The sequence below is a fragment of the Antechinus flavipes genome, chromosome 2 (assembly GCF_016432865.1).
Source record: "Antechinus flavipes isolate AdamAnt ecotype Samford, QLD, Australia chromosome 2, AdamAnt_v2, whole genome shotgun sequence".
Lineage (NCBI taxonomy): Eukaryota > Metazoa > Chordata > Mammalia > Dasyuromorphia > Dasyuridae > Antechinus > Antechinus flavipes.
In genome coordinates, this window is record NC_067399.1 from 61,399,491 (window position 1) to 61,416,552 (window position 17,062).

The window sequence follows — 17,062 nt, forward strand, 5'->3', positions numbered from 1 at the left end:
TATCAAAAAAAAATTGCTAGAACCAGATCATTATACACTTCAACAACGATACTATATGAGGATGTATTTTGATGGAAGTGGATTTCTTTGACAGAGAGACCTAACTTCGTTTCAATTGATAAATGATGGACAGAAGCAGCTACACCCAAAGAAAGAACATTGGGAAATGAATGTAAACTATTTGCATTTTTGTTTTCTTCCCGGATTATTTTTACCTTCTGAATCCAATTCTCCCTGTGCAACAAGAGAACTGTTTGGTTCTGCAAACATATATTGTATCTAGGATATACTGCAACATATTTAACATATATAGGAGTGCTTGCCATCTAGGGGAGGGGGTGGAGGGAGGGAGGGGAAAAATCGGAACAGAAGTGAGTGCAAGGGATAATGTAAAAAAATTACCCTGGCATGGGTTCTGTTAATAAAAAGTTATAAAATAATATTTTTTTAAAATTGCTACAAAGATTTTTTTCCTGGTTACTTTTTCCCTTCTAATTTTTACTACTTTAGATTCATTTATACAAAATTTCTTAAATTTTCTACAACCCAAACTGTCCATTTTCTAACATTTGTTTATTTATGAACTCTTTATCTATAAATCCAGAGGGTAATTTCTTTCTTACTCCTCTAATTTTTTTATGATGAGACCTTTATATTTAGTGCCTGTAGCCATATGAAGTTTATCTTAGAAAAATATTGATTTATACTTAGTTACTCCAGACTGTGACTAGTTTTCCTAGAAATTTTTGTCAAATAGTTCTTCCTCTCAACATCAGTCTATCAGAGACTATCTTATTGATTTTGTTGGCTTATTGATGATATATACCTAATATATTCCATTGATTGACTTCTCATTTTCAAAGCCAGTTCCAAGTTGTTTTTAATAATTGCTGCTTTATAGTATATTTGAAGTCTAGTATTGATAAGATAATCTTTTCTTACTACTTATTTTTTCACTATATCCTTGAAATTTGTATTATTTTTTCCTAGTTCTTTAAAAAAAGACCTAGCATAGCAACGAATAAGTAAATTAATTCAGGGAAGTATTGCCATTTTTGTTATATTGGCTTGAACAACCCAAAGAATGTTTCTCCAATTGTTTATTTCAACCTTAATATTTCTGAGATAATTGGCTATTACAAAATTAACAAAAACAAAATCAATACTCTTCTGAATTTTTTGAGGTGCCAGCCCAAGGAATTTTTTTGATCATCAAATAAACATTTATTAAACATTAACTATGCAGAAAGTTGTGCTAGACTAATTCATAATACTAATAATTCACATTTTTATAGTTTTACTAAACAAGTTTGATAGAAGTAGTATAAGAAACGCCCCCTTTACCATCCTCATTCCAATTCCTTCCTAAATTGGATAGTCTTTCAATTTCCTGAAGTCATTATCTCCCACAGTTCTTTTTTCTTCTAGATAGCCTTTCCATAGCACCATGTTTGCTACCAAGTTCTGCTATCCTGGCTTCTTTGGAACCTTACTATCCTTTGCTTCCTCCAAGAAGTATATGCCCTTCCTCCTTCCCTACAGCAACCTCTGTACTCCTGAGCAACGGACTGAGAATGTCTGTAGAGATTCTGACTAGCTCCTCAGGACCCCATTAGCCACTCAAATGAGTGTTCTGTGATATTGATAAGCCAGAATCATCTTGTGCCAGCTTCCAGGTGCCCAAAGGAGACTTCCTTACTTAACCCCAATTGCCTCCTCCCCCAAAAAATAGATGAGACTTTCTTGGGCCTTTTCTCAATATCTCCTGCCTAAGGCATCTTGAAACTTTTCATTTATTTGTAACAAAGGACTAGATACTTTGTGGCTCCAAGTCTTCTGGGTTTGAGGAGCTAGATTTAGAGTCAGGGCCTCCATCTAAAACAGCTGGAATCCTTAGCAGTTGATATGTCCACTCATCCATTCCTCCTGCTAGAGACACTTGGCTACCCTTGGGTTTGGGGGCTGCCACTGGGGACTTGGGTTTCCTCTGATGATTTCTGCCTGGCGTCCTACCTAACCTAACCCCTCTTCCTCCCAACACCAGTCCCCGTGTGGCCCAGAACTGGTTGGTAACTCACATTCCCCATTTTTAGGTTCTAAGCTACCTCTCTGTAGATGTCAGGTTCTCTCAGTGCCACATTTCTGGTGTCTCAGGTGTGTTGACATTCTGTCTGTAGCTGCCCTTTTAGTACCCTTCTCCCCCTGGGGCCCCACTCTGAGGCAGGCCCTCTCCTTACTTGCATCCTTACTCCCCGCCTTTCTTCTTTGGCCCTCACTTATCCCTGGATGTCATGTTCTGTTCCTCCACAGTTCCTCAAACAGTATGAGGCTAAGGTTAAGTGACAGGGCCCTTTATGTGTCCCCCCAGATACACGTTCGGTATAACATCCCCGTGACAGCGGCCTCCCTCAGCTCCATCAAGAGCCTAAGCCGCAGGCACGTCTCCTGTGTGAGCCTTATCAACGTGGATGGTTCTTCGGACACCAACAGCGTGCTGCAGTCCATCTCCTACTACCTAGGCCCACACCTGCAAAGCCTGTCTCTGGGTGGGGGCTCCTTGACGGAGGCTTCTTTTGTAAGGCTCATCATAAGCTGCCCTGGGCTCCAGGTCTTGGACCTCAGTGGCTGCAATAGCCTCTTCATGTCCGGGAAGCTGCTGGACCAACCAGAAACAGCCCAACAGGTGCAGAAGGCCCTGGCTAACCTCCGGGATCTCAACCTGTCTGGCTTACGCCATTTGGCCGACAGCAGCTTTAACCGCCTGAGCAGCTGCACCCCCAAACTGGAGCGCCTCTCTCTGGCACGCTGCCACATCACCTTTGACCCTCACCGCAGTCGGTCGGCCCAACCAGGCTCCTCGGCCATCCTTTCCTTCCCCAACATACTCCACTTCCTGAAGGAGCGAGCCAGTCATCTGGTGGCCCTGGACCTGAGCGGCACAAATCTGACCCCCACGGCTCTCCATGCGTTGGGACAGGTGGTGGGACTTCACCTGCGGGAGCTGGTCCTGCGGGGCTGCCGGGACATCTCCACTGAGGCTGTGGCGGTCCTGTGCCGGCAGCAGCGGGGCCTGACCAGCCTGGACCTGAGCGGCTGCTCGGAGCTGGCCGACGGGGCCCTTCTGGTTGTGTCCAGGGGCCTGCAGGGTCTGCAGCATCTGCGCCTGGAGAAGCTGCAGCAGCTGACGGACTCCGGCTTCTCCTCCTTGCACTGGCTGCGGGAGCTGAGAAGCCTCGACCTGGCCGAGTGCTGCCGTGTGAGTGGAAGGGAGCTGGCCAAGGCCCTGGAGTTCCCTAGGGGGCCCCCACCCCACCTCGCATCTCTCAGGCTAGCCTACTGCTCCTTGCTGAAGGTGAGTGAGCCTCTCCTGGCCTTCCCTGCTCTCTGGAGGCTCCAGGAGGCCAAGTAGGACTTCAGAGAGCCTCCTCTTGAGCTCAGTGACCAAAGCCAACCACTGAGGGTTGCTGGTCCAGGAGCACAAGCAAAATCATCGGGTTTTCTGTTTTTTTTTTCCCTAGTATGTTAATGCTGGTGTCTTTTCTTTGTTGATGATGTCTAATTATACTATTTCTCTTTTTTCTTACTTCATAGCTTTTTTTAAAGTATTTTTTCTCTGTTGATGAGCTCTAATTTCTATTTCTCTTCCTTCTTCCTTCATAGCTTTGTTTGTTTGTTTATTTTTTCCTGAGGCAATTGGGATTAAATGACTTGCTAGGAAGTGTTTAAGTGTCTCAGACTGAATTTGAACTCAGGTCTTCCTGACTTCAAGGCTGGTGCTTTATCCACTGCACCATCTAGCTGCCCGTGGGGTTTTCTGTATTAGTTAAATGAAATGTAGATGAATATCAGCTCCATGAAGAGCTGACTCCCAGGATAATTAGTCCCCCCCCCCCCTCCTCCCACAAAAGCCTACGCCCTCTGGTGCTTTGTTATGCTGCTGCTGTGACGTGGAGCCCTAACAGTGGACACCAGGGAATGGCCCTTCAGAGGCCAGCCGCCGTACCCTAACTACAGTGGCCATGATAGTAACCACACACGTGCTCAAATCTTGTTAAGGTCTGCAAAGCCCCTTCTTTCCCAATGTCTGTGAGCTAGGTGCAAATACTCTTATCCTCATATTACAGATCAGAAAATTTGCCTCAGAAAGGTGAGATGAAGCTCATCCATGGTCACACAGCTAGTAAGTGATGGATCCAGATCTGGCTTTTCTCTGAAGTTCTGCTTGTTGAGATAAAAAAAAAGTAGATCAAGGACTTGATAATCCTTAAAGCGCTCTCTCTGTACATGCTAGCTAGATTTATGATACCAGGTCCCAGCTGTCAGAAACCTACAGTCAGCTTGGGAAGCTAGGACAGAGCTATGCAAAAAGAGGGAGAGCTTTATCAAGGATTTGAAAGCTCACATGACCTTTGCCTCTAGGATTTTCTATGGGGGCTCTTCCTGGCCCCAGCCAGTGTCCTACAGCGCTCTCCTGTGCCTTCCCTTTCCTCTCCAGGATGCTTCTGTCATCTCTTTGGCCCAGGGGCTCGGCTCCAGCCTGAAGGTGCTAGACCTGTCATCCTGCATGTCCCTCACCAACAGCAGCCTGCTGGCCATCTCTGCCAACCTGCCCCAGCTCACTGTCCTGCGGCTGGCCTGGTGTAAGGAAATCACTGACTCGGGGCTCCTGGGGCTGGCAGATCCAGGCGAGGAGGTGAGGAGGGCGAGCTGGGAGAGGGGGCAGTGGGCAATACAACAAGGGCATTGGGAAGGGCCGCGGCCTCTCCTTGGCTTGGTTCTCTTTGTCTGAAACCTCAGTCTGTACAAAATGGTATGGAGTAGTGAGGAGCGCACGGGAGACTCCAAGGGGCTCCTCATTCCTAACTATACAGCCTTAAGCAAAGAACTGCTTATTTTAGAACCTCAGTTTTCTCATCTGTAAAATGGGGATTAAATCTGTACTCCTTGCCTCCCTGGATTGCTGTGAGGAAAATGCTTTCTAAACTCTCAAGCACTCAAGAAATGGGAGCTATCCAGAGGGTTCTGGTCCAACTCTGTCCAAGTAGGAGGCCCCCAGCTGGACCTTCTCCCACCTAGTCCCCTTCCCCATGAGAGTAGATAGGCCCAGGGACCTCAGCAACCCTCTAACTATCTCCCCACCCCTTCCCCTCGGCTTTTTTCACCAGAAGGACAGAGGGACGAAGTTAAACAAGAACTTTGGAGACATGGGCTTCTTCCTCCCACAGCTGCCTCCAGAGCCCTTGGCCTCCCTCGAATCCCCCTCCCAAGAGACTCCCAACAAACAGCTCACACCCTCCCTGCTCCTACTGAAGGCTTTGCAGGAGCTTGACCTCACTGCCTGCAGCAAACTGACAGACAACAGCCTGGCCAAGGTGCAGGGAGCATGAGGGGAGCACTGGGGAGGAGGGGATGGGGATGGTCAAGGTGTGGGGAGCATGAGGGGAGCACTGGGGAGGAGATGGGGATGGTCAAGGTGTGGGGAATAGAAGAGGGGAGCACTAGGGAGAAGGGGGCTGGCTCTCCTGAACAGGGATCCTGGGTTACTACAGAAGAGAGGCAGGGACAGGGACAGAGTGAAAGGCTGGAAGGGGCCTTAGGGATGGTCTAAGCCCCTACTGCTCAGAAAAAACTAACCAGAAACAGAAGTGATTCCGGGGGCTCTGGGTCAGACCCCCTGGATTCCCATCCCTGTTCTAGCAGTGACTCTGGCTCTCAGTCCTCTTCTGTGAAATAAGTCCGATGAGGTGCTCTGTTGGACCTCTTTTAGGCCCTCCCCTCCCCACTTCCCTTCCGGACCCCATCACAGAGCACTGACTGAGCCTTCAGGCCAGAAGGGGCCTCAGCCCAGGCCTCCGGCCCAGGACCCCTGGACGAGCCCGGCCGCCCTCTCCACAGGTGCTGAAGTTTCCCCGGCTGAGGCAGCTCTCCCTGAGCCTGCTCCTGGAGTTTTCGGACGTGGGGCTGGTGGCGGTGGCCCAAGGCTGCCCGGCCTAGAGCACCTGGCCCTGAGTCACTGCAGCCGCCTGAGCGACAGAGGCTGGGCCCGGGCAGCCAGTTTCTGGAGGAGGCTCCAGCACCTCAACCTCTCCAACTGCAACCAGCTCACGGAGCAGTGAGTCACCTCGGGCCGGGGGCGCGCAGGGATCCGGACACGGGGCGGGGAAGGGCGCAGCACTGACTCCGGCCCCCCCACAGGACTCTGGCCACCATCCGACAGGCCTGCCAGCAGCTGAAGGTGCTGGACGTGTCCATGTGTCAGGGCATCAGCATGACCGCCGTGGAGCACTTCCAAGCCCAGCTGCCCCAGGTGACCTGCGTTCAGTCCCGCTTTGTGGGGGGGGCCGACCTGGCCATGACCCTCTGAATAAAAGTCGGTCCGGAAACCCTCCTCCCAGCCCACCTGCCACTTTACTCTCCCCTAGAACCTCGCTACCCAGCGGGGCTTGGGCACCTACCTCACCATTGGCACCATCTTTCCTGGAGCAAGAGAAGGTCCAGCGCTGCCCACCCGCCCCTCCTCAGCTGGGAGCTCCCTTGCCAGGATTGAGGGCCCTGAGGAACTGCTTCCTGGCGCTGCACCCTGGGTTTCATAGAGCCCGAGGAAGGGAGCCCCCCGTTCCTCCCTAGCACTTCCCACTCTGGCTTCCTCAGCCTTTGGCTCCAACGGCGGAGCCCCACAAGGCCGAGGGGCTCCCGGCTTTCTTAGAGGCCCGGCGGAGTCCTAGCGGCTGGGCCCAGGCTCCCACCTAGCACTTCCCACATCCCATTTGCCTTACTCACTAATGGCTCCCCCAGCTCCTCAGCGCTGGGACCAGCCCTATACAAAGTTCTTTGTGGGGTTTGCGAGAATTAAAAGTCTGTGATCTCATCTCTACCTCGTGGTTCTCAGGCTGAGGGATCCCAGGCCTTCGAATTGGGAGGGGCCCTAGAGAGCATTCTGTAGATGAGGAAACCTCGGACCAGCTGGACCCCAGCCCTAAGTGAGCGCTGCCCCGGGAAAGCCTTTCGGGGGCCCCAGACCCGTTGTCTGGAAGAGGCTTCAGAAGCAGGAAGAGCCCCATAAGGCTGGCTTTGTTTCTCTAGCTGGCCCGGACCCCCTCCCCTCCCCAATGATGCCAGGATTCACAGCCAGAGGAGACCGAAGCCAGCGACCTTTAAAGCCCAAAGAGTAAGAGCGGCTTGGCCCGGATCCCCAGGAGCAGAGCCGCCCTTTCACCCAGAGCCCGGCCTCCCGGCCCAGCGCCGCCCTCTCCCCCACACCAGCCCCTCCCGGCGCAGCTCGGAGGTTCTCGGACACAGGCCTGAGGAATAGGGCCGGCTTTATTCTTAGCAGTGACCGCCCGGATCGGGTGTCCGGTCGTGTGCCTGCCCCTCCCTATACCCTAATAGCAGCAGGTGTGGTAGTTTTCTTCTTAGGCAGAGGGAGGTGGGGAAAGGGAGGTTGCACCTTATTCCAGTAACTTGACAGGAAGCGGGTGAGACCCCCCCAGGAGCCCTGTGGCCTTCCCTGAGAATGAGCTGAAGGTGGAAGCCCTCCCCCGCCCAGCCTCGCCCCGCGTCAGGGCTCGGCGATGCTGCAGTCGTAGCAGAAGTTGTAGTTGGTGGGCGGGGGCGGCACGGGCGGAGGCTGGTCGGGGATGGGCACGTTCTCCAGCTCCAGCAGCCGGAGCTTGGTCTCCATGGCCAGCAGCAGCTCCAGCTCCATCCGCGTCTGCTCGCTGCCCATGGCCCCTCCCAGCAGGGCGCTCAGCCCGTCGGTCCACAGGCAGAACTAGGAGCAGGCCACAGGGATTCGTTTCTGCCGCCCAAAGCCCCGCCCCCCGCCCTCCCGGACCGCCCCCCACTCACCTCCCGTTTAGAGGGGGCAACGAAGTTGAGATAGGCCTCCTCCTCCCCTGCGTCGTAGCTGACGGAGAAGGCGAGTTCACAGACGTCCTGAAGGGGAGAGGGCTCCCGTGAGGGGGGAGGGGGCGAGCCCCAGACGGACCCATGGGTTCCCCTGCTGCTCTAAGGCCCACAAGGGCTTTCCTCCCAGCAGCGTAGGAGGCCGGCAGGGCACGCAGCCTCTCCATTCTATAGGTGAGAAAGCTGAGGTGGAGGCTGTGAACCTGCGGGGCTCTGCACGTCGGGGGTCCCACTGTGCCCAGGGCCACCTCTCTAGTTCCAGCCCACCATCCCTCCGCACTGCCCGTTAGGAGCGGAGGGGTCGGGATCCCGTAAGGCAGCAAAGGCCCGGCTGCCTCCCCGTCTCCCGGCCCATCCTCACCTTGTTTTGTTTCCCGGAGCCTTTCTCCCGAACGTGGGGACAGTCCTTCCCCAGCAGCAGGGCCCTCATCTCAGCCACAGGGACTGTGGGGAGGGAGGATTAGGGACGTTATCCCCCTGGAAGGGGAAGGGGAGGCTGCAGAGAGCTGGGGGCCAGAGCTCTGGGATCCCAACCCCGAGGGGCAGTCCCATGGGGGCCCCTCATACGCTTGTCAGGCAGGCTCTCTGGAGCAGGCTGGGCCGCTCCTTCCTCCACGTCCCCATACTGCAGCATCTTGTGGTTAGGGGACAAACAGCAGAACCAGACCTTGTCTGCAGGGACAGAGGGAAGGAGGGGTGGGGTGAGGAAGCTCTTCCACAAGCTGCTGAGCCCCCTCCCCTCCCACACACTGACCTTGTCGCCGGCGGCTGCTGATCTTCCGGAAAAGCGTCCCCTCGCACAGCCGAAGCAGCCGCTGCTGACGGATCAGCTCCAAGAGCTCCGGCTTCAGCCTCTCCCGAAGCTCCCTGTGGGCAGGCAAGGCACGGAGCTGACAAAGGGGATGAGGGGCGGGGGGCTGGCAGCCTACGGAGGACCGTCTAGGGCAGGGTTTCTAACCTGGGGTCCACAGGCACCCCCAAGAATCTGTGGGGAGACTTCAGGGCACCTGTGAACTGGGATGGGAAACAAAATATAACTTTGTTTTTAGAGATTGAACCTTTCCTTCATTTAATTAAACATGATTCTGAGAAGGGGTCCCTAGGTTTCCCCAGACTGTGGCCATAGGTGTCCGTGACATCAAAAAGCCAGGACGAGGAGCTGCTGGAGACACGTCAGACTGCGGCTCTGCCAGTGGGAGGCCCGGGTCCGAGATTCGGCCCCATCCCAGCAGCGCTGACTCCAGAGAGCCATCTCCTCTGCTAAAAACAGGATCCTAGTCCGGCTGCTCTCCCTCCCAGCACTTGGAAAGTGCTTGCAAATCTTGACATGAGAAGGCTTGGGTTCAAATTCTGACTCTATAGCTCACTGTCTCTAAGGAGGAAACTACCATTCATTTGCCATCCCGGGTCCAGCCTCAGTGGCGGTGGGACCTCTCATAATAACTCCCCAAAGGCATCTCCTTGCTGAGATAGATCCGGACCCCCCAAAAGAACCCCCACTATGAGAAGGTCTCTTCACGTCTCCAGGCCCCGGACGTCTACACGGTGACGTCCCTTCTGAGCCCCACGAGCTGTGGCCCATGAGCCCTTACTGGCGGGGATGGGCCTCTCAGGCAGGGACTGGAGTAGGGAGAGAGCCTGAGAGGGGGAGGCTCCGGGCACTGCTGGCCCCCCGCCCCTTCCCCAGAGGGGCTCACACAATGGGTCTGGCCATGGTGCCCTCCTGATGCATCCTCTCCGTCTGCCGGAGCCTCAGCACCTCGCTGTAGCTGAGGGTGTTCACCTTGGTCCTAAACAGCTCTAGAGAGGTCGGCTTCAATGCCAGGGTTCGAGTCAGTTGTTCCCGAACCACCTGCATCACCTGGGAATGAATGTCCCCTCAGTGTCCACATGCCCCCTTCTTCCAAACGACCGCCCCCAGCCCCAGCCCACAGGCTTCCTTCCTCACCTTGTCAAAGTCCTCCTGCGTGGCCCGCATCTCCTTCCACGTCTTGTTGAGCAGCTGGATGCAGACACAGAAGAGCTCCTGGAAGCTGTTGTCTTGCCCAAAGAACATTGGAGAGAAGTCCTGGGCGGTCTCAGAGCCTTGGAGGAGGCGAAGGAGGGAGAAGAGCTCAGTAAGACCATTGAAGCAGGCTCCCAGACCTCCCTCACCCTCCGGATCCTCCACCGGGGCATTGCCCAAGGCCAGAGCTGACCTGGAGCCCCTTGCTGTGCCCCAGAGGGTCGGATGTACCACTGGGCGCCGAGGTACCGTCCTGCCCGCCCCGACTCCCCTCGTCCCAGGGGCAATACAAACACCAGGAACAGGGCCGGGGGGAGCCGACTCACAGGGCTCCCCAATGTGCAACAGCTCGCACAGCAGCAGAGTGAGCTGGATGCTGCTCCGGGCAAAAGGGCACTCGTGCTTGTCCTCTCGGCTGCTGTTCTCCAGCACGAACTGGTGGGGATGGGCCGGAGAAGGGGAGGTCAGCTTCATCCCCCGAGAGGGCCGAGGCTCGGGGCCAGAGGAGACGGGGACACAAGGAGAAGGGGGTGGGAGAGTGAGGCTGGGGGAGAGCTCTACAGGACCAAGGACCGGAGGGGGAGGGGTGGATCTGGAGGTGACGGGCACTGGGAGAAGGGAATAAGGGGTCACTAACCCGGCTGTAGGCATTGGGTGCGTGGCTGGAAAAGTAGAGCATGTTGTCAAGGGCCAGCAGCCCCGGGGGGGCCCGCTCCAGGTCCTGGGCAGGGTTGCTGTTCTGGGGAAGGGGACAGAGATACTCAATGGGAGAAGGAATCTAGACAGCCAAGGGCAAGGCAGCCCAAGGGTGGGGGAGAGCAGGGGCCAGCAGGGGTCACTCACAGAGAAACCGAGTTTGCGGAACTCCCGGGCACAGAGGGAGCGGCGACGGTCAGCGCTCAGGCCACTGCCCTGGGACTCCCCGTCCAGCTCGAAGGCCGCTTGGCGCAAGGCCTGCAGCTGCTCCCGCTGCTCCTGAGGACGGGAGGCAGAAAGAAATCACCCTCTGGCCTTCGCTCCCACCGACGCGGGCAAGCACCCCGGGCGAGGCTTTGACAGATTCCCAGATGTCGGCACCTGGTTGTAAGGGTCCAGGGGCGTGCGCATCCGCGGCTCCAGAAGCCCCAGCGTGAGGGCCTGTAGTACGTACAGATGATGGGCCATCTCATCCCCAAGCGGGGTGGAGCTGTGGATAATGTTCTGGGGGAGAGAGAGAAGCAAGCGCTAAGACCCTCCTCGTGGACCACAAGGAAAGAGGGAGAAGAGAGGCAGGAGCACTTAAACAGGGCCTCCTATGTGCCGGGCTCCACAACTCTCAGCTCATGGGATCCTCAGCAACCTTGGGAGGTAGGCGCTATTATCCCCATTTTACAGATGAGGAAACTGACATTAAGTGACTTGGCTAGGACCCTACAGCAAAGAAGAACTGAACTCAAATCTTCCAGATTTCAGGCCTGGTGCTTTATCCACTGAGCCACCTCGCTGCCTTGAGAGAGAGGGAGGAAAAAAAGAAATGGAAGAGTCGTACTGAGATGGTACTGGGACCAAGACTGGTCAACGCAGGGACGGGTTCCCCTCGATCTGCGCGGTTCTAGCAGCGGGGGGGACTCTGGATGTCGCATAAAGCTGGGTGTCCACACCCTCGGGTCCCTTGGGACTCTTCAGCCAACAACGATCAGAGAAGGAGCTTGGAGCAGCAGGAAGCAGGCTACGGGTCAGGGGTGAGGTTTGAACCTGCCGCCATAAACATGGGTCTCTCTCATCGTGAAACATGAGGGCGAGATAAGCTCTAAAGGGCTTTCAGCTCTGCAAGCTGCTAAGAGGTGGAGGCCCGGCTCCTTATCTCCCTTCTCTGCTGCCACAAGCCCTCACCTTGTAAATGAACTGACGGAGGTTCTTCCGCCACAAGTAATCCAGCATGATCTGGGAGGGGAAGAGAAGAAATGAGAGCAGGGAGAATCGGCCGCCCTGCTCCCCAGCTTCCTCCGCGTCCCCCACGGCCTCGCCCTCACCTGTCGATCGGCAAAGCTGGCGTTCTGCAGCAGAGCAGTAAGCAAGGCCATGGCTTTGGTCTGTAACGGCTGGTTCAGCCTGGCAGCAGAGGAGACCAAGGAAGGCGTCAACTGGAATCTGGACCCTTCCGCCAGCCCCCCAGCCCCGTTCCAGTACCCTTACACTTGCAGATGCACCAGCAGCCTTTCCAGGGGCACTTCCTGCTTCACCAGCTGGCCCAGGGGGGGGCTGCTGAGGGCCAAGCTCTCCAGAAGGCCCAGGGCCAGCTGTGGCACGGAGGCATCCATCAGGTTCATGTTGACATAAGATACCACCTGAGGGACAGGGAAGAAAGTCAGCTCTGAACTGCGAGATATCCCAGCCGCCCACCCCTTGGTCTCCTTATTTCCCCCAACCTTTGCCCTCTCATGTCCCCACCTTCTTGACAAAGTTGCAGCTGAGTGTTTCCCAAGATACCACGCCATGCTCCATGAGCTCCGAGAAGGCCCTCAGGCCATGGGCCAGGACCTCTCCTAGACTAGGGGGGAAAAACATGGAAAATCACAGGAGTCTACTCCAGTTCTCACCTTTTACAAATCAGAAAGCTGAAGCCCAGAAGAGACACCCCCAAAATCAGATAGTTTAATGAGGGCCTGGGACTTTCCACTAAAGCCTGCTATCTCGACCTCAAGGCCTTCTCGGTTTAACTGAAAAGAGGAGGATCACAGAAAAAAAAAAAATCTCTTCTCCAGGTGGATGGAATCATGACAATTGGCAACAAGGAGAATGTAGAACTACCCATCCCTTATTTGACTATGGCTTGTTGTTCCGAGCATGACCTTTGGATCACAAAGGAGAAAACAAAAATGGTTTCTAGGGATCCCAGATAAGCAGGGAAACAGATTAGCCAAAGAACACAAAGCTGCTCTTTGTGAGGCTCTGATGTCTGAGGATCATCAACCAGACTAAAGAAGGGTAAAAGTGCTGAAAAGAGAGTGGAGTCCACAGACTAAACTCTTAGGCTTTGATTCTTAGCAAAATTCAAGAGTTATGTGAAGGGAAGGCTGGTGAGCAAGCTTTTAGAAAAGCATACAGTGGTCACAAAAAGCCAGCTTGAGCACCAAGGGGTCTTTCCAGATGCATCTCATTCCCTTTATTTTGGGGGGGACAGAGCTAATTAAATCAGAGTGATAACTTCAGATGTTGTTTTGGCAAAACACTTGACAAAGTTTTTCTTCTGGCATTCTAGGGAAAGGAGGGTATGAGAGGACAGACAACAGATGGATTCAGAATTTGCGGAATAGCTGGCTACAAGAGTCTCCTTAGCCGTCTGATATTCCCTTGGAAAGAGGTCTCTAGAGTTCCACAGGCATCTACTCTACTCTTTGTCATCTTTCCCAGTCGCTTGGATAAAGTCAGAAATGACATCCTTATCAAATCTTGGTGTAATATGTGGGTTGGCAGAATCAGGAACTTTGGAGATTCTGGACTCACTAGAACTTGGTCCAGATGCAGGGAAGCAAAATGGAACAAGCATAATATGTACGAGGTTCTGAGCTAAGATCTTTTTTGCAAATATTAACTTACTCGATCCTAACAATTCTGCAAGGTAGTGCTATTATTACCCTCATTTGACAGTTGAGGAAACTAAAGCACATAAATTGACTTGTCCAGGATCACACAACCAGAATCCAAGGCAAGGTCTAACTCAGGAGGGCCTGACTCTAGGCCTAGTGCTCTAACCACTGTGCAGCCTAGCTAACTCTTAGTGTAATAAAATCCACATTAACAGGGATAAGTGGTGAAAGGCAGTGAAGCAGATGGAAGCTGGGTCTTGTAGTCCAGAAAATCTTGAACTCGGCAGACTATGTGATCACATAGGCAAGTCACTCAAACCTCAAACTGTCCCAGGAAATCTCTAAGACCATCAAGCCAGAGATGAGTTGATGACAATCCATGGAGGAACTCACAGATCCAGGACAGACGTACACATGGTTTAAAAACAACACCTTGGTCAGTGTGACTCAGGGGAGAGGGCAAGAAGAAGGGACAATGATGAGATAACAGTTCATGTGAAAAAGACCTAAGAGTTTTAGTAGACAAAAAAGCTCATGAGACTTTAGATGGCATAAGAGATACATTCTATCAAATGGCCATGTATCAACCAGGGCATATCAATGCAGAAAAGCATGGGAAGACATGATACAATGGAGTAAAGAGAACTAGAGAAACAATATAAACACAAAACTATAAATAAGAGAACAGCAAAAAAACAATGAAACTGAATGCTGTATAATTCTAATGACCAAGCTTATCTGGAAGATGACACAAGAAAAATGTATCACTCTCTCCCCCCCCCCCCTTTTTTTTTTGCAGAGGTGAGCTGGACAATGGTTAGGAGACATCACACCTTTTCTCAGATTCAAATTTGGATAGTTTCTTCCCCCCCCCCTTTAAATTCTTTTTGTAGTGACAGAATCGCTCTAGAGTGGAAGGGGGAAGAGAACACATTCCAAAACTAAGGTTATCGACAAGACAATATGCTTAAGACTTAGGAAATTTAAATCCTGCTATCTTGTGTCCAGATCAGGCTCTGTTCTAAACTTCAGAAAGAGCACTGATTTAATGAACTGGACAGTGTCCAAAGGAGAAGGGCCTCCGGCCAAAGAAGGTTTGGTGGAAGGAACTGAGATTGGGAAAGAGAAAAATTAAGGGGACATGCTGTCTTTGAGAATGAAAGAGCTTCTCGCTATATCAGAAGGCAGAAAAAAGAGCAATGGATGGGAGCTGTCAAATCCCAGACTTGACATAAGGAAAGGCAGCCTAACAATTATCAGCGGAAAGAACCACACCTGGACCGAGCTGCCTTAGGAGGGAGTGGGCTCCTCCCGTCAGGAGCAAGGGCTGAATGTCCACCTGTTAGGCAGGGCGCAGGGAAATCTCGTGCTCCTTCCAACTTGAGATTTCTGAGATTCATTTTTTCACTGGAAGAAACTGAGCCCCAGAGATGGAAAAAAACCCTGCCTGAGATCACCCAGATACTGAGGAGAGGCGAGGTGCAGGTGTCCCACAGATGAAGAGAGCTCCAATCCCACAAACTCGCGGAATATTCCAGGGACCCTGCGGTCCTTGTCGGAGTGGAAGTGACTGAGCAGGGGCTAGTCTGGCCAGGGCTCCCGTTCCCGCACTCACTCATCCCCGTGCTCGATGATGGCCCCCAGGCGCTGAAGCCCGTCTCGGTTGATGACTTCTCTGGCAAAGGTGAGATCAGGAGCCAGCAGGGCCAGGCGGCTCAGAGCCTCCCTCTTCACTTCCCGGTTCCCGCTCTGCAGCGCGTTCAGAAGTCTCTCCGCCTCTTTGTCCTGGGCAAGGAGAGGAGAGACCTGACTGGGAGGGCTCGGGGCCGCACTAGGAAAGGGGAGCAATTCCAAGGCTTAAGGGCTAGCCCCGAGGAGAGCCAGGGCTCGAGCTGGCTGACAGAGGTGGCTTGGGAACGGGGATGGGGAGTCTGTACCGGCGCGATGCTGAGGGAAAGGATGCTCCCGTTCTTGATTTCCGATCGGTTCTGGAAGAGACCAAAAAAAGGTGGAGAGATGCTTTAAATGACGGGAGCGGACGCAAAGAATCGGCTGTTAGCGAGGGGTCGGTGATCGGGCCGGTCAAGAAGTTCGTGAGAAGTTGGCGGGGCGGGTGGGGGCTCAGTCAGCGGGTTCAGTGGAAGTGGCGGGTGAGGTCAGTAAAGGAGCACTCGGGGAGGGAGGCGCCTGAGGTGAGGTCGGGCAGGCAGGTGTGAGTCACGGACGGTTCCTGAGGGCAGTCAGTCACTGCTGACGCTCCCGGCGGTGGAGCCGGGTAAGCGAGGACAGTGAGGCAACGGGTGAGCAGGGGTCAGGTCAGTGCTCACGCTCTCGGTGATGTACTTCCGATGGCCATCCGCGTACTGCAGGGCGTAGTGCTCGGGGTCGTTCAAGTTCCAGCTGCAGTGAGGGAGCCGCCCTCAGCCTCCGATCCGCGACCCACCCCCCCTCCATCCCCGAGCCCCGGCTCCCCTCTCCGCCCGTCCCACCCACAGGCAGGGAACTCACAAGTTGCAGACCTCCTTCAGCACTGCCGCCAGGGGCTTGGCCTGCAGGGGGAGGGGATGCGGTAGTGGGTCACCCACCCTGGCCACACGGTGGAGGGCTAGTGGTCAGCACCGCGGAGAACGGCGGGGTGTAGATTGAATACACGAGCCGCGCTGAGCGAGGATGGAAGAGCCGGAGGGCAATGGGCGTGTTGAACCGCTCTGGGCTTCAGCAGCTCCAGCTAGATGGTCTCTAAGGGGGCTCCCGCCCCCAATCCTATGGCCCTACGACTCGGGAGTGCCAGGGCTCGGGGTAAGCAAGGACACGAGTCGGGGTGGGGGGAGGGAGGCATGTGGGGCGTATCCGGGACCTAGTCTGGGCCCAGGTGTAGAGTCTAGGTTACCTGGTCCAGCTCGATGAGCTGCGGGATGGCCCCCGGCATCTGGATAGCGATCTTGACCACGTTCTTAGGGGGGGCCATGGCCCCCACGCCGGCTCAGCTGCCTGCCGGACCACAGAGGAAGGGGGTCAGCGCGGGCGGGGCCGGGCGCATTCCTGAGACGCGCCGGGACAGGTCTGGTCTGTCCCGTCCTGCCCGGCCCCGCCCCCGCCCCCGCCCCCGTCCGGTCGGATCCATGGCCAGCGGGGGCTGAGCTAGGGGGCAGAGGTCTCTCCATGGCCTGGCCGAGGTCCGGCTTGGGGGCTGCCAGAACTCACCCGGCTCACCCGCCGCGACTCCCCGGACGCCGCGTCCTTCCCTGGGGAGCGCCCCGTAGTTCCGGGTTGGAGTCTCGGGGGTGGGACGCACAGGGAACAGGAGAGCTCCTGGGTTGGGCTGGGCTGGCCCCAACCGTGCCCCGCCTCCAGCCCCGACCGGTGAAGGCGGAGGCTCCAGGATCCGGGAAGGAATGGGGAGACTACGCGATCCCAGGACATCCAGGTAGAAAGCCGAGCTCCTTTTCGTAGCACAAAGTTCCAAGGGATAAAGTTTGTTGGTGGGGCTAGGGCAAGGAGGATCCCCATGCCCCCCCCCCAGCCTTTCTCCCCCCACCTCCCACCCGCACAGTAAGCACAGCTGTGTCCATTGGGCACAATT

The 17,062-nt window shown here is 54.6% G+C and overlaps 2 protein-coding genes across 2 annotated transcripts; one reads left to right on the forward strand and one right to left on the reverse strand.

Annotated features, from left to right (window-relative positions):
• Positions 1 to 1,076: 1,076 nt before the first annotated feature.
• LOC127547917 (F-box/LRR-repeat protein 2-like) lies at positions 1,077 to 6,868 on the forward strand. Its single transcript, XM_051975029.1, is given in 6 exon segments — positions 1,077 to 3,352; positions 4,496 to 4,693; positions 5,166 to 5,372; positions 5,896 to 5,986; positions 5,989 to 6,112; positions 6,196 to 6,868. Coding segments are annotated over 6 exon segments (1,818 nt in total). The 5' UTR covers positions 1,077 to 2,323; the 3' UTR covers positions 6,365 to 6,868.
• A 434-nt stretch (positions 6,869 to 7,302) lies between these two features.
• On the reverse strand, positions 7,303 to 16,922 carry ELMO3 (engulfment and cell motility 3). The gene is made up of 21 exons (XM_051975028.1): positions 16,684 to 16,922; positions 16,370 to 16,470; positions 15,988 to 16,028; positions 15,807 to 15,879; positions 15,417 to 15,467; positions 15,095 to 15,264; positions 12,341 to 12,440; positions 12,086 to 12,237; positions 11,923 to 12,001; positions 11,783 to 11,833; positions 10,988 to 11,110; positions 10,754 to 10,885; positions 10,548 to 10,649; positions 10,237 to 10,345; positions 9,854 to 9,990; positions 9,603 to 9,766; positions 8,660 to 8,772; positions 8,473 to 8,577; positions 8,267 to 8,349; positions 7,849 to 7,935; positions 7,303 to 7,771 (listed from the first exon to the last, which is right to left on the reverse strand). The coding sequence occupies exons 2-21, from the start codon at positions 16,445 to 16,447 to the stop codon at positions 7,559 to 7,561; spliced, it is 2,163 nt and encodes a 720-aa protein (XP_051830988.1). The 5' UTR covers positions 16,448 to 16,470; positions 16,684 to 16,922; the 3' UTR covers positions 7,303 to 7,558.
• Between the last annotated feature and the right edge of the window lie 140 nt (positions 16,923 to 17,062).